General features: G+C 40.3%; 1 protein-coding gene across 6 annotated transcripts in view; it reads right to left on the reverse strand.

Annotated features, from left to right (window-relative positions):
• FLACC1 (flagellum associated containing coiled-coil domains 1) overlaps positions 1–17,566 on the reverse strand; it is a 68,079-nt gene that overhangs the window by 10,180 nt on the left and 40,333 nt on the right. For all 6 annotated transcript variants that reach the window (XM_038001755.2, XM_038001753.2, XM_038001754.2 and 3 more), the window contains 2 exons: positions 4,543–4,642; positions 2,854–2,957 (listed from right to left, as the gene is read on the reverse strand). In XM_038001755.2, the coding sequence (XP_037857683.2) occupies positions 2,854–2,957; positions 4,543–4,642 (204 nt within the window). The remainder of the gene's footprint in view (positions 1–2,853; positions 2,958–4,542; positions 4,643–17,566) is intronic.

Raw genomic sequence — 17,566 nt, forward strand, 5'->3', positions numbered from 1 at the left:
CATCAAACTATACTACAAGGCTACAGTAACCAAAACAGCATGGTACTGGTACCAAAACAGAGATATAGACCAATGGAACAGAATAGAGCCCTCAGAAATAATACCACACATCTACGACCATCTGATCTTTGACAAACCTGACAAAAACAAGAAATGGGGAAAGGATTCCCTATTTAATAAATGGTGCTGGGAAAAGTGGCTAGTCATATGTAGAAAACTGAAACTGGATCCCTTCCTCACACCTTATACAAAAATTAATTCAAGATGGATTAAAGACTTAAATGTCAGACCTAAAACCATAAAAACCCTAGAAGAAAACCTAGGCAATACCATTCAGGCCACAGGCATGGGCAAGGACTTCATGTTTAAAACACCAAAAGCAATGGCAACAAAAGCCAAAATTGAAAAATGGGATCTAATTAAACTAAAGACCTTCTGCAAAGCACAAGAAACTACCATCAGAGTGAACAGGCAACCTACAGAATTGGAGAAAATTGTTGCAATCTACCCATCTGACAAAGAGCTAATATCCAGAATCTATAAAGAACTTAAACAAATTTACAAGAAAAAAATCAAACAACCCCATCAAAAAGTGGGCGACGGATATGAACAGACACTTCTCAAAAGAAGACATTTATGCAGCCAACAGGCACATGGCACATGAAAAAATGCTCATAAACACTGGCCATCAGAGAAATACAAACCAAAACCACAATGAGAGACTATCTCATACCAGTTAGAATGGTGATCATTAAAAAGTCAGGAAACAACAGGTGCTGGAGAGGATGTGGAGAAATAGGAACACTTTTACACTGTTGGTGGGACTGTAAACTAGTTCAACCATTGTGGAAGACAGTGTGGCCATTCCTCAAGAATCTAGAGCTAGAAATACCATTTGACTCAGCCATCCCATTACTGGGTATATACCCAAAGGATTATAAATCATGCTGCTATAAAGACATATGCACAGGTATGTTTGTTGTGGCACTATTCACAATAGCAAAACTTGGAACCAACCCAAATGTCCATCAATGATAGACTGGATTAAGAAAATGTGGCACATATACACCATGGAATACTATGCAGCCATAAGAAAGGATGAGTTTATGTCCTTCGTAGACACATGGATGAAGCTGGAAACCATCATTCTGAACAAACTATCGGAAGGACAGAAAACCAAACACCACATGTTCTCACTCATAGGTGGGAACTGAACAATGAGAACACTTGGATACAGGGTGGGGAACACCATACACCAGGGCCAGTCGTGTGGTGGGGGGAGGGGGAAGGATAGCATTAGGAGATATACCTAATGTAAATGAGGAGTTAATGGGTGCAGCACACCAACATGGCAGATGTATACATATGTAACAAACCTGCACGTTGTGCACATGTACCCTAGAACTTAAAGTATAATAAATAAAAAAATTAATAATAATAAAAAGAAGAAAGAAAAGAAGTCTAATTGGCTCACATTTCTGCAAGCATGGCTGGGGAGGCCTCAGGGATATTACAATCATGGCAGAAGGTAAAGAGGAAGGAGGCCTGTCTTGCATAGCTGGAGCAAAATAAAGAGAGAGAAGGGGGAGGTGCTACAATCTGATCTTTTGAGACCTCACTCACTATCATGAAAACAGAAAGGGGGAGAATCTGCCCCCATCATCCCATCACTTCCCACCAGGCCTCTTCTCCAACAATGGAGATTACAATTTGACACGAATTTGGGCAGGGACACAAATCCAAACTGTATCAGACACTAAGGCAACTCAATGGGGGAAGGAAAGTATTTTTAAAGAATGATGCCGGGTCAACTGAATATCCATAAGACAAAAATGACCCATGACTCTTACACTTCACTTTGTACACAAAAATTATTCAAAATGGATCATAGAATCATAAAAGCTAAAATTTTAAGACTTCTAAAAAAATAGAATATCTTCATGACGTTGGAATAGGCAACAATTTTATAGACAGGACACAAAAATCTGTAACCATAAAAGTAAAAAAAAGATCATTGCCTTTCATCAAAATTTAAAGCTTCTGTATATCAAAATATATCATTAATAAAATGAAGAGGCAAACCATAGGCTGAGAGACAATATTTACAAAATGTATATCTGACAAAAAAAGTTGTATCCACAATATAAAAAGTACTCCTACATATCAAAAATAAAAATATAAGCACCTCCTACTTTTTCAAATGGGAAAAGACTTGAGCAGGCACTTTATGGAAGAAGATATTTGAATGGACCAATAAGCATATGAGAAAATGCCCAACATAAATAGTCATCAGGGAAACGAAAACCATAATGAAGTACCACTTCATGCCCACTGGAATGGACAAAATTAAAAGATTGGCAAAACTAATTGTTGTGAAGGATGTAGAACAACTAGAATTCCAATTTATTTAAGATGCTAGAATAAAATGGTACAACTACTTTGGAAAATAGTTTTGGCAAGTTCCTATAAAGTTAAACCTGTACCTGTCCTAGAGCCCAGTAACAGCACTAGAGCTATAACAGCTACAGTGAAGAATGAAAAGGATATTCAGAGATGGGATTTTGGCAAAATAAGATTTTTCAGTTTCTGCATGTTTAGCATTCTGTTATTTCCAGTTAATTATAATTTTTGTTCTAAGAACCCTTTGATAAGACTGTCTAGCCTGTGGGAAGATTGTCTAGCTAAAGGACAGCAAGACTGTCAGCCTGTTTGCATACATTTCCAGAAAGCTGGGAGAGGAGGATTATGCCCAGAAAGACAAAAAGATCACCTAATTATGGAGGCACACCTGGGGATTTGGATGTATCACCTGGACTACACATTCAGTCACCAAGGTGGTTTGGGCTGAGTTACCTCCTTCTCTTGAATGAAGTTCTCAAAGACAGTGCCGCAGGATTCATTTATTTTCTTCTCTTCTTCTCCTGACTCCAATTCGAATTTTTTGGTCATCTTTTTTTCTGTGGAAGTGACAGGAAAGCACATATATGTATAAAGATGGGAAAAGCAGGTGCAATGAGAAACCCAGAATATCTAAAGATATAAGCAATTCCAGACTCAAGGTCATTGCAGCCTGTTGTTCAGCCTCTGACACTCACCTGGAGGTGCTTGAGGGTGAGGTGAGCATGGTGGTTGTCCTCAATCACATTAGTCATATGGGATTTACCACCAACATCTCTGGTTCTTTTGTGTGTAGTTTATTTTGAATCTGTTGCTTTTTATTTTGTCCATTCCCTCTGCTGACATAACCACTATGCTATCATGGATATCCTTATCTTAAAGTAAAGCTCTTGGCTAACATTACTTTGCCAGCAATAAAATTCATCCTGTACTTAGTGCTGGGGTAGAGGTAGGCTTCAACTTAGTGTTCAGACACTAAGGCAACTCAATGGGGAAAGGAAAGTATTTTTAAAGAATGATGCCGGGACAACTGCAAGGAAACCTGCCAGTAGAGCCCCAGTATCAAACAGGAGGAAGGAGGGACGAAGGGAAACAGATTTCTTCAGTGTTGCAATTCTGGGGAAGGACAGGGAGTGTCTGGTCTGACAGGGTAAGCCTCTGACTGAGCTGGATGGTGAGCAGCTAAATTCTGGTCTTCCAAAACTGGTGGTTATATCTTTACTTAGACTTTGGCAACATGGGAAGAGAGTCATTATGAGTAGCTAGAATCTGGGATATGACTTGGGTTCTATTGCACTAAAATTCTAGGTAAAGCCCCAAACAGAAGCAGCTCCCCATCCCATTCCCCAGCCTTACTCCAGGGTCTTCATATTACCTTCTGGCAGTCCAGAGTGCCTACCAGAATGTGAATTAATTTTCCCATGTAGTATCTGCATTTAAATGAGTAATTTGTTAAAATCAACTAAATCTGAAATGAATGTGGTTGGCGTGGAATGCAGAATAGGTCTGTAGAGGTCCCACTCCTACCTCCACTAGTCTTCTAGGCCTGGAGTAGTCTCCACAAATTCTCTTCTTTTTTCCTTTTATGAACAAGTTCAATGGAGATCGGGGGTACACCTATAGAGTACTTTGTATGATGCAAGCTCTGTGTTGTTGGAAATATTAAAAATATTTAGCAAGTGTGAATTCCTTCTGGAAGATGTGGGAATATAGAAGCTCTTAGTATAATGGATTGTGTTTTTCCTATCTGCCCACCACCCACATGCAAGTGAACATTTCACATTCTAATTAAAGAACTCTTGGAACTTTGAGTTCATCTGTTTCTAGATAATAAGTCTGCACTCCCTACAGGGATTCTAGCATTTGTTCCAGCCATCATGGGCAAACTTGGACCTAATGAGTTTCAGAAGGTATAGGCTTAGACTCTCTTAGATCAGGTGCCTGAACTTCAAAAAAGACCCTACCCTTGTTGTCATTTTGCTTTCATGAAAACTCTGGGCACCTTCCATTCAGGTATCTAGCATGTGGCCCATCACCCTTGGTAAGCCCAAGGCCACCTTCCTCAAGTCAAGACCAGACTTCATGGCAGTTTTTTAATGCATTTGTCACAAAAAAAAAAAAAAAAGCTAGAGTTTCCGTACTCACTTTGCTGTAGCACGATATTTTCTCGCTCCAACTTCTCATCCTTCTTCCATTTTGCCTTCTGTTTTGACCACTTCTCTTCCATTTCATCATAAATACTGTCCTGGGGAGGTACAAAGGCATCATGAAGAAAAGAGTCCTAAAATGAAGGTGATCTGGAGAGGCTGTAAAACTCAACTCAGGGAGGACTTCTCTTGGCACTGCACAGTGGCCAGGGCCCAGCACCATGTTCTGTGTATCTTCCCTTACCTGGGGCCCTCACTGAGTGGGTCCTCCATGGGTGACTGGTGGGAAGTAAATTCCAGCCCAGCCCAACAGAGAGCTTGTGGAACCCAAAGGTCAAGGGCAAACTATGCACAGTGTTTTCCCCACTAGAACTGAGCTTCCTTTGAAGACAGGTAGAGTTCTCCATGTTGAAGAATCATATGTCAGTTCCCCCTGAATCACAAATCCCTCTTCAATAGCACAAGAAGAAAGGAGGCCGGGCGCGGTGGCTCACACCTGTAATCCTAGCACTTTGGAGGGCAGAGGCATGCAGATCACGAGGTCAAGAGGTCAAGACCATCCTGGCCAACAATGGTGAAACCCCATCTCTACTAAAAATACAAAAATTAGCTGGACGTGGTGGCATGCACCTGTAGTCCCAACTACTTGGGAGGCTGAGGCAGAAGAATCGCTTGAACCTAGAAGGCAGAGGTTGCAGTGAGCCGAGATCATGCCACTGCACCAGCCTGTTGACAGAATGAGACTCTGTCTCAAAAAAAAAAAAAAAAAAAAAAAAAAAAAAAAGAAGAAGAAAAGAAGAAAGGAAATGCCTAGTTAATTTGAACACTTACAAAATAAGGGGATGTTTTTCAGAGAATGTCTGCTTTTTCTCCAGCAAATCTAACTTTCTTTTGTGGTTGAGGTTAAATAAGCCTAATCCAATACCAATACTGTTGCTTGGCTCAGACTTCATGAACATGGAACCCTAGAAGGGGGAAGACCCTGGACCTGGATGCTGCTCGCAGGGTCCAAGGATGCTGACTGCCTTCTTTTTCAGGTTAGCAGAAGGATTCACACCCGACCTATTCTATTTACCACTCACACATGTTAGGCTGTTCTCTATGATGTTTTCCCTGAATATACCAAGGAGTATCTTAAAAAATGAGTTTTAGACACAGGCTTAAAACTGAAACTGTAAGTGTTAAATAGAACTCCAGGTACTGGTGTTTAACTTTTGATAGAGTGACCAAGTGTCCTTGTCCGTCTGACACTTAGGGGTTTCCTGGGACTCTGGACTCTCAGTACTAAAACCTGGAAAGTCTCAGGCAGACTAGAACTAGTTGGTCACTATACTTCACAATTAAATAGGAAGAAGGCTTGAGGCTTCAGTCCTTTCCCACCCCACTGGTCATCTCTTAACTCTCTTCATCTACCTAGTAAGAATCATGCCCTAACTTTATTTTCCTAGGCCTTCATCAAATGAGCTGATTAAATGGATGGGTTTTATTCTAAGATGATGTGAGCACTCCATGCTTTGCTTTTGGCAGTGCGGAGTGATACATTATTTTTGGATGGCAATTTGGCCAAATATATTAAAGGGCTTAAAAATGTTCATTCCAAAACACGAACAAACTAACCTCAAAGCTAGGAGAAGAAAAGAAATAACTAAAATCAGAACAGAACTGAATGGAATCAAGATTCAAAAATCTATACAAAGAACCAATGAAACAAAAAGTTGGATCTTTGAAAGGATGTGCAAGACCGATAGCATGCTAGCTACATTAACAAAGAAAAAAAGGATGATCCAAATAAGCACATTCAGAAAGGACAAACGTGACATTACAACCAATCCCACAGAAATACAAAAGTTCCTCAGAGACCACTATGAACATCTGTATGCATACAAACAAGAAAATCTACAGGAAATGGATAAATTTCTGGAAATACAACCTCCAAAGATTGAATCAAGAAGCAACTGAAACCCCAAATAGACAATATTGAGTTTTGAAATTGAATCAGTAACAAAAAAACCTAACACACACACAAAAAAAAACAAATTCTGGGACCAGAAAGATTCACAGCCAAAATCTACCAGAAGTACAAAGAAGAGCTGGTACCAATTCTACTGAAACTATTCCAAAAAAATGAGGAAGAGGGACTCCTCCCTAACTTATTCTATGAAGCCAGCATTATCCTGATACCAAAACCTGGCAAAGACAAAAAAAGAAACTACAGGCCTACAGGCCAACATCCCTATGAAGATAGACTGAAAAAATGCTCAACAAAATACTTGCAAACTGAATCCAGCTACACATGAAAAAGTTAATTCATGGTCAGGCATGGTGGCTCATACCTGTGATCCCAGCACTATGGGAGGTTGAGTCAGGAGAATTGCTTGAGCCCAGGAGTTTGAGCAACATGATGAGACCCCATCTCTACAGAAAAAATAAAAAATAGCTCTATGTAGTAGTCCCAGCTCTTTAGGAGGCTGAGGTGTGAGGATCACTCCAGCCCAGGAGGTTGAGGCTTCAGTGAGCTGTGATTGTGCCACCCATGTGACAGAATAAGACACTGTCTCAAAAAAAAAAAAAAAAAAAAAGTTAATTCACCATGATCAAGTAGGCTTCATTCTCACAATGCAAGGTTGGTTCAACATATGTGGTTCCATAAATGTGATTCACCACATAAACAGAGTTAGAAAGAAAACCCATATGATCATCTCAACAGACATGGAAAAAACCTTTGATAAAATCCAACATCCCTTCATGATAAAAACTCTCAGCAAATTAGGTTATCAAAGGAACATATTTCAAAATAATAAGAACCATCTATGACAAACCCACAGCCAACATCCTACTGAATGGGTAAAAGCTGGAAGCATTCCCCTTGAGAACTAGCACAAGACAAGGATGCCCACTCTCACCACTCCTATTCAACATAGCACTGGAAGTACTAGCCAGAGCCATTAGTCAAGAGAAAGAAATAAAAGGCATTCAAATAGGAAAAGAAGAAGTCAAATTTTTTTTCTGTTCACTGATAATATAATTCCATACCTAGAAAACTCTAAAGAATCTGTCAAAATGCTCCTGGAACTGATAACAAGTTCAGTAAAGTTTCAGGATACAAAATCAATGAACAAAAAATCAATAGCATTTCTATACACCAATAATGTCCAAGCTGAGAGTCAAATCAATAATGTAATCCCATTCAAAATAGACACAAAAAGAATAAAATACCTAAAAATACAGCTAACCAAGGAGGTAAAAGGAGAACTACAAAATGCTGCTGAAAGAAATCAGAGACAACACAAACAAATGGAAAAACATTCCATGCTGATGGATTGGAAGAGTCAATATCATTAAGATGGCCACACTGCTTAAAGCAATTAAGAGATTAAATGCTATTCCTGTCAAATTACCAGCATCATTTTTCACAAAATTAGAAAAAATTATTGTAAAATTCATATGGAACAAAAAAGAGCCTAAATAGCCAAAGCAATCCTAGGCAAAAAGAACAAAGCTGAAGGCATCTCATTACCTGACTTCAAACTATACTATTACTACAAGGCTACAGAGATGGTGGACGGGAGGCAGGACTAGATTGCAGCTCCCACTCGGATGGACAGAGCAGCATGTGGTCTTGCATCATGAACTTTTGCTCCAGAACTACTGCAGGAATAATTCAGGAAAGTCAAGAGAATCCACAGGCCCTCTGAAGGAAGTAGATTGCTCCTGCAGGACCTGGGAGATGCCCCAAATACTGTGAGTGTCCAAACTGTGGAAGTAGGAAAGGGGGATTGTTCACCTCCAAACACACAACCTTACTGGGGAACCTGAAGGTCTAGATCATGGGAGAAGATTCTGACCTTTTCTGGAGCTGAGTCAATTTAGAGAACCAAGTGAAATACAGGGTTAGAGGAAGTAGCGGGAAAAGCCCTGTGGGCTCTCTGGGTTCCCAGGGAAGCCATTTCTGACTTGTCTCACAGGGCTACCTGGGGAGGACTGCCAGAGGAACTTGGAAAAGATCACAGGTAGAAGGAAAACTCCAGCTGAACTTTGTAACAATTCCAACTGAATAGGAAATCTCCTGGCCAGAACTTGGGGGAAGGCATGAATCTGGTGTGCAGACCCCACAGGCAGGGAAACACAAAAGCACTAGTTGCTTTTGCAGGTGGGAGGCTGGTAGTCTGGGGCAAGTTCTCAGCCCTGTTTGCCCACTGCCTGGAGACAGACTTGGTGCTACTGGGTTGGGGGCATGGTGCAAGTAAGATCAATCTTCTGGGTTTCATGAAAGCTGGGTGAAGTCTGTGACTCCCAGTTTTCCCCACTTCCCTGACAACCTGCATGACACAGCAGAGGTAGCCATAATCCTCCTGGGAACATAATTCCATTTACCTGGGAACCACACCTCCATCCCCCATAGCAGCTGCAGCAAGACCCGCCCAAGGAGAGTCTGAGCTCAGACATGCCTAGCCCTGCCCCGACCTGATGGTCCTTTCCTACCCACCCTGGTAGCTGAAGACAAAGGGCATATACTCTTGGGAGTTCTAGGGCCCCACCCACTACCTGATCCTCCCCATACTACTACAGCTGATGCTCTCTTGAAAGTGCCACCTCCCGGCAGGAGGCCAACCAGCACAAAAGTAGTGCATTAAATGACCAAAACTAAGCACCCTCACAGAGTCCATCTCACTCCCCTGCTACCCCTACCACAGCAGGTGCTGATATCCACAGCTGAGAGACCCACAGATGGTTCACATCACAGGACTCTGTGCAGACAACCCCCAGTACCAGCCTGGAACCTAGTCTAGGCCTGCTGGGTGTCCAGATCCTAAAAAGAGATAACAATCACTACAGCTTGAGGTCTCAGGAAGACACATCCCTAGGAAAAGGGGTAGAGTACTACATCAAGAGAACACCTCATAGGACAAAAGAATTTGAACAACAGCCTTGAGGCCTAGACCTTCCCTCTGACAGAACCTACCCAAATGAGAAGGAACCAGAAAACCAACTCTGGTAATATGACAAAACAAGGTTCTTTAACATCCCCCACAAAATCACATTAGCTCACCAGCAGTGGATCTAAACCAAGAAGAAACCCCTGATCTACCTGAAAAAGAATTCAGAAGGTCAGTTATTAAGCTCATCAAGGAGGCACCAGAGAAAGGCAAAGCCCAATTTAAGGAAATCAAATAAATGATATGAGAAATGAGGGGATAAATCTTCAATGAAATAGCATAAATAAAAAACAATAAAAACTTTAGGAAACAATGGATGCACTTATAGAAATTCAAAATGCTCTGGAAAGTCTCAGCAATAGAATCGAACAAGCAGAAAAAAGAAATTCAGAGCCTGAAGACAAGGTTTTTGAATTAACCCCATCCAACAAAGGCAAAGAAAAAAGAATACTAAAACATGAACAAAGCCTCCAAGAAGTCTGGGATTATGTTAAATGAACAAACCTAAAAATAATTGGTGTCCCTGAGGAAGAAGAGAAATCTAAAAGTTTGGAAACATATTTGGGCAATAATTGAGGGAAACTACCCCACCCGTGTTAGAGACCTAGATATCCAAATACAAGAAGCTCAAAGAACACCTGGGAAATTCATCACAAAAAGATCATAGCCTAGGCGCATTGTCATCAGATTATCTAAAGTTAAGATGAAGGAAAGAATCTTAAGAGCTGTGAGGCAAAAGCACCAGGTAACCTGTAAAGGAAAACCTATCAGACTAACAGCAGATTTCTCAACAGAAACCTTATAAGCAAGAAACGATTGGGGCCCTATCTTCAATCTCCTTAAACAAAACAATTACCAGCCAAGAATTTTGTATCCAGCAAAACTAAGCTTCATAAATGAAGGAAAGATACAGTCTTTTTCAGACAAACAAATGCTAAAAGAATTTGCCACTACCAAAGCAACACTACAAAAACTGCTAAAAGGAGCTCCAAATCTTGAAACAAATCCTGGAAACACACCAAAACAGAACCTCTTTAAAGCATAAATCTCATAGGACCTAAAATATAAAAACAAACAAACAAACAAAAAACACCAAAAAAAAAAAAAAAAAAAAACAAACACAAAAACAAAATTTAAAAAAACCATACACACAGAAAACCAAGGTATACAGGCAACAAATATTACAATGAATGGAATGATACCTCACGTCTCAATACTAACATTGAATATAAATGGCCTAAATGCTCTACTTCAAAGCTACAGAATTGTCGAATGGGTAAGAATTCACCAATCAACTATCTGCTGCCTTCAGGAGACTCACCTAACACATAAGAACTCACATAAACTTAAGGTAAAGGGGTGGAAAAAGACATTCCATGCAAATGGACACCAAAAGTGAGCAGGAGTAGTTATTCTTATGTCAGACAAAACAAACTTTAAAGCAACAGCAGTCAAAAAAGACAAAGCGGGACATTATATAATGGTAAAAGGCTTTGTCCAACAGGAAAATATCACAGTCCTAAATATATATGCACCTAACACTGGAGCTCCCAAATTTATAAAACAATTACTCCTAGACCTAAAAAATGAGATAGACAGCAACACAATAATAATGGGGGACTTCATTACTCCACTGACAGCACTAGACAGATCAACAAGACAAAGTTAACAAAGAACAATGGATTCAAAATATACCCTGGAACAAATGGACTTAAGAGATATTTACAGAACATTCTATCCAACAACCACAGAATATACATTCTGTTCAACAGCACATGCAACTTTCTCCAAGATAGACCATATGATAGGCCACAAAACAACCCTCAATAAATTTAAAATTGAAATTATTTCAAGCACTCTCTCAGACCACAGTGGAATAAAACTGGCAATCAACTTCAAAAGGAACGTTCAAAACCATACAAATACATGGAAATTAAGTAACCTGCTCCTGAATGAGTATTGGGTCAACAATGAAACCAATAAGGAAATTAAAAAAAATTCTTCAAACTGAAAGACAACAGTGACATAAAACCTATCAAAACCTCTGGGATACAGCAAAGGCAGTGCAAAGAGGAAAGCTAATAGTCCTAAACACTTATATCAAAAAGTCTGAAAGAGCAAAAAGAGACAACCTAAAGTCACACCTCAAGGAATAGAGAAGCAGGAACAAACCAAACACAAACCCAACAGATGAAAGGAAATAACCAAGATCAGAGCAGAACTGAATGAAATCAAACTAACAAACAAACAAATAAAAAATACAAAAGATACATGAAACAAAAAGCTGGTTCTTTGAAAAGATAAATAAAATTGATAGATCATTAGCAAGATTAACCAAGAAGAGAAAAAAATCCACATAAGCTTAATTAGAAATGAAAAGGGAGATATTACAACTGACACCACAAAGTACAAGAGATCATTCAAGGATACTATGAACACCTTTATGCACATAAACTAGAAAACCTAGAGGAGATGGATAAATTCCTGGAAAGATACAACTCTCCTAGCTTAAATCAGGAAGAATTAGATACTCTGAACAGACCAATAACAAGCAGTGAGATTGGAATGATAATAAAAAAATTACCAACAAAAAAAAAAGTACAGAACCAAATGGATTCAAGCAGAATTCCACCAGACATTCAAAGAAGGATTGGTACCAATCCCATTGACACTATTCCACAAAACAGAAAGAGGAAATCCTCCCTAAATCATTCTATGAAGCCAGTATCATACTAAAACCAGGAAAAGACATAACCAAAAAAGAAAACTACAGACCAATATCCTTGATGAACATAGATGCAAAAATCCTTAACAAAATACTGGCTAACTGAATCCAACAACCTATCAAAAAGACAATCCACCACAATCAAGTGGGTTTCATACCAGGGTTTAAGCTTAATATACTCAAGTCAATAAATGTGATACACAACATAAAAAGAATGAAAAATCACATGATCATTTCAATAGATACAGAAAAAGCATTTGACAAAATTTAGCATTGCTTTATGATTAAAACTCTCAGCAAAATTGGCACACGAGGACCATACCTTGTAATAAAAGCCATCTATGACAAACCCACAGCCAACACCATACTGAATGGGGAAAAGTTGGAAGCATTCCCACTGAGGACTGGAACAAGACAAGGATGCCCACTCTCACCACTCCTCTGCAACATAGTACTGGAATTCCTAGCCAGAGCAATCAGACAAGAGAAATAAAGGGCACCCAAATCAGTAAAGAGGAAGTCAAACTGTTGCTGTTTGCTGATGATATAATTGTATACCTACAAAACCCTAAAGATTCCTCCAAAAAGCTCCTAGAACTGATAAAAGAATTCAGTAAAGTTTCCAGATACAAAATTAATATGCACAAATCAGTAGCTCTGCTATACACTGACAGTGACTAAGTTGAAAATCAAATCAAGAACTCAACCCCTTTTACAATTGCTGCAACAGAAAAATAAAATTTTTAGGAATATACCTAACCAAGGAGGTGCAAGACCTCTACAAGGAAAACTATAAAACACTGCTGAAAGAAATCATAGATGACACAAAGAAATGGAAACACATCCCCTGCACATTGATGGGTAGAATCAATATTGTGAAAAAGATCATACTGCCAAAAGCAATCTACAAATTTAACGCAATTCCCATCAAAATACCACCATCGTTTTTCACAGAACTAGAAAAAAAAATCCTAAAATTCATATGGAACCAAAAAAGAGCCCACATAGCCAAAGCAAGACGAAGCAAAACAAAACAAAACAAACAAACAAAAAATCAAAAAACAAAAAACCCAGCAAATCTGGAGACATCACATTACCTGATTTCAAACTATATTATATGGCCATAGTCACCAACACAGCATGGTACTACTATAAATAAAAGCACATAGACCAATGGAATAGAATAGTGAACTCAGAAATAAACCCAAATACTTACAGCCAACTGATCTTTGACTAAGCAAACAAAAATATAAAGTGGGGAAAGGACACCTTATTCAACAAATGGTGCTGGGATAATTGGCTAGCCACATGTAGAAGAATGAAACTGGATTCTCATCTCTCACCTTACACAAAAATCAATACAAGATGGATCAAGGACTTAAATCTAAGACCTGAAAATATAAAAATTCTAGAAGATAACATCAGAAAAACCCTTCTAGACATTGGCTTAGGCAAGGATTTTGTGACCAAGAACCCAAAAGCAAACACAATAAAAGCAAAGATAAATGGCTGGGACTTAATTAAACTAAAGAGCTTTTGCATGGCAAAAGGAACAGTCAACAGGGCAAACAGACAACCCACAGAGTGGGAGAAAATCTTCACAATCTATACATCTGACAAAGGACTAATATCCAGAATCTACTAAAACAAATTAGCAAGAAAAAAACCAAATAACCCATCAAAAAGTGGGCTAAGGACATGAATAGACAATTCTGAAAAGAAGATATACAATTAGCCAACAAACATATGAAAAAGTGCTCAACATCACTAATGATCAGGGAAATACAAATCAAAACCACAATGACATACCACCTTACTCCTACAAGAATGGCCATAAAAAAAAAAATAGATGTTGGCATGGATGTGTACATGGTAGTTGTACTATGGAAAGCAACACAGAGATTCCTTAAAGAACTAAAAGTAGAACTACCATTTGATCCAGCAATTCCACTACTGGGTATCTACCCAGAGGAAAAGAAGTCATTACATGAAAAAGATACTTACACATGCATGTTTATAGCAGCATAATTCACAATAACAAAAATGTGGAACCAACCCAAATGTCCATCGATCAATGAGTGAATAAAAGAACTGTGGTGTGTGTGCGTGTGTGTATATATATATATAAAATGGAATACTACTCAGCTATAAAAAAGGGATGAATTAATGCCATTCAACACAACTTGGATGAGACTGGAGACTTATTCTAAGTGAAGTGACTCAGGAATGGAAAACCAAACATCGTATGTTCTCACTCATAAGTGAGAACTAAGCTATGAGGATGCAAAGGCATAAGAATAACACAATGGATTTTGAGGAGTCAGGGGAAAGAGTGGGAAGGGGGTGAGGGCTAAACGACTACAAATTGAGTGCAGTGTATACTGCTCGGGTGATGGGTGCACCAAAATCTCACAAATCACCACTAAAGAACTTACTCATGTAACCAAACACCACCTGTTCCCCAATAACCTATGGAAATTAAAAAAAAATTGAAAAAAAAAAATAAGGCTACAGTAACCAAAACAGCTTGGTACTGATACAAAGACAGATACATAGACCAATGGAATAGAATAGCAAACTCAGAAATAAAGTTGCACACCTACAACCATCTGATCTTCAACAAAGTAGACAAAAACAAGTGGTGGGGAAAGAGTTCCCTATTCAAAAATCATGCTGGGATAGCTGACTAGCCATATGCAGAACAATAAAACTGGACCCCTACCTTTCACCATATACAAAAATCAACTCAAGATGGATTAAAGATTTAAACGTAAGACCTCAAACTCTAAGAATCCTAGAAGAAAACCTAGGAAACACCATTCTGGACATTGGCCTTGGGAAAGAATTTATGACTAAGTCCTCAAAGCAACTGCAACAAAAACAAAAACTGACAAGTGGGACCTAATTAAACTAAAGAGCTTCTGCACAGTAAAAAAAAAAAAAAAAAAAAAAAAACACCAAAACCATCAACAAAGTAAACAGGCAATCTACAAAGAAGGAGAAAATATTCACAAACTATGCATCTGACAAATGTATAATATCCAGAATCTATAAGTAACTTAAACACTTGAACAAGCAAAAAACAACCCCATTAAAAAGTGGGCAAAAGACATGAACAGACACTTCTCAAAAGAAGACAGAAGTTTGTTTGTGTTTTTCCAAAATGGCAGATTAGAGGCATTGCTAGCATACTTCTCCCACTTGGAAAAACAAAATAGTTGTAGAGATTCACACTGAACTTTTTTCAAGAAGCAATGCAGAAACTGAATAGGAAAACCAAAGGAATCTACAGACCCTTTGAAGGAAGCAGGAGGCTGCAGGTTACACTGTGATTCAGGTGAAGGACTGTGAGTTCCCAGAGTGTGAAAGGGAAGACTCACTCTGCATTACTCCTGGAATACACACTCCCACTGGGGACCCTGAAAGTCCAGACCATGGGAGAAGGCCCTAACCCTACTCAGCACAGGAACTGACTTGGGGAGGGATGTGGAATATAAAAGTGGGAGCAGTGGCAGGAAGATTCTTGCATGCACTCCCAGATTCCAGCACGGACAGAGGTAAGCCATTCCTTACTGTTCCTCACAGGGAACCCTGTGGAGGACAACTAAAAAGTTTGGGCAGTGGTTGCAGGTTGAAAGAAGTCTCCAACTGGGGTTCATGATATAACCTTAGGTGGGGATGAACTCCCTTGGCCAGGGCCAGGGTAGAGGAGAGTGAAAAGTGGGCTGCAGCCATGAGTGCAAGAGCTGCCAGTGTAGAACAAGGTGCCTGGCTTTGCAGTGGACAGGGAGGGGCTTGGCCTGAAAGCTATGGTTGCTATCTCTGCAGGGAATGTATATGACTAGGGACAGTTGCAAGTTCTGAGTGCAGGCTAACTGGAACTTAGCTTGCTGCTGCCAGTGGAACACCATGGGAGTGCATCTGTCTTTCCAAGTGCATGGGATCTGTGTGGGGCTCACAGCCACCTGCTTCTCCCCACTCCCCACAAACTCTTCTGTGTGGCAAATGCAGCAACACTGCCTTTTGGAACATCAACCCAGTGGCCTGAGAACCACTCCTGCCCCTTGACACCCACAGGGGCTGCTGCTTGCCCTGCACAGGGAGACTCAGAGCGCAAACCTACCTGAACCAACCCTCATCTGGCTTTGCCCTGTCACCTGCCCTGGTAGTTTAACACAAAGGACAGAAACTCTTGGGAGCTTTATAGCCCCACTCATTGCCTGAGAAACCAGAGTAACCCCTCTGGACAACATAAAGCAAGCAAAAATCCTATTGCTACTATTGCAGCTGGTTCTCTTTTGCAAGCCATTATAGCATCTCCTGGTAGAATAACAACGTGCCCAGGAAGAAGATGGCTGTGTAATCTCAGCTATCACCACTGCCTGCACCACTCTGGCTAACCAGGAGGTCCTGAGTTTGTCCACAGGACCAGTTCATTACTACTAAAACCAGTGTTCGAGAAAGCCAACACACTAAGGCTATCAATAACCAAGGACTCTCACAGAGTCTATTACCCTGCCACGCCCATTAGAGCTGGTGCTGCTACCCACTGTTGGGAGACTTGAGGAAAGGTTACATCACTGGATCCCTTGCAGATATTCCCTAGCACCAGCTCAGAGTGTGGTACCTTCACTGGGCAGCTAGACCCAGAGACCCTGTTCCCTTAGGAGTGGGATCCCCCTGATTCTAGGGGAACAGGGAGTGCACCCCATCAAGAGAACACCCTGTGGGACAAAATAATCCAGATAGCAGGACTTGAGAACCAGATCTTTCTACTGGTGGGAAGTTTTTTTCAGCTGAGCTGGGCTTAGCAGGAAAAGTCTTCAGCTCTAACCCAACAGACAGACAACCCTGGTGTGTGTGAAGGGTTCTGGAGAAGGGGATCTATTCCCCCAACCCATTGTCTACCACTGCAGGCACAGTTGGGGCTTCTCCCATAGGAGCTCAGTGTGAGTGCCACTATAGACAGCCTTTCTGGAAGACATCAGGGTGACTGCATCCCCATAGGAGAGGCACCCTCCAGGTTCAGGCTTGTATGAGAGACAGTCACAATTTCTCTCTATTTGGAACATCAAAATTCCTGCAGATGAAAAGAGGTGCCTACCTGATTGGAAAAGCTGAGCACTGAAACAGGAGTGTTTCTGAGAGGGAAAACTTTCCTGCTAACCTGGCAGGGGAGCTGTGGCAGCTCCAATCCTCACTCCCAGTAAGACCTCAGTGCAACTCACTCCTCCAGCTACCTCTGTCAAGGCTGAGACCTCTGCCCATCATTGGGTATTGCATTTACTCAGGTGCTTTAGCCACAGCTGATTCCTACTCAGGGACACCTCCCATACCGGCCTGAAGCTGGAACCATCAAA

This window comes from Chlorocebus sabaeus, chromosome 10 (genome assembly GCF_047675955.1).
Source record: "Chlorocebus sabaeus isolate Y175 chromosome 10, mChlSab1.0.hap1, whole genome shotgun sequence".
In the NCBI taxonomy this organism is placed as follows: domain Eukaryota; kingdom Metazoa; phylum Chordata; class Mammalia; order Primates; family Cercopithecidae; genus Chlorocebus; species Chlorocebus sabaeus.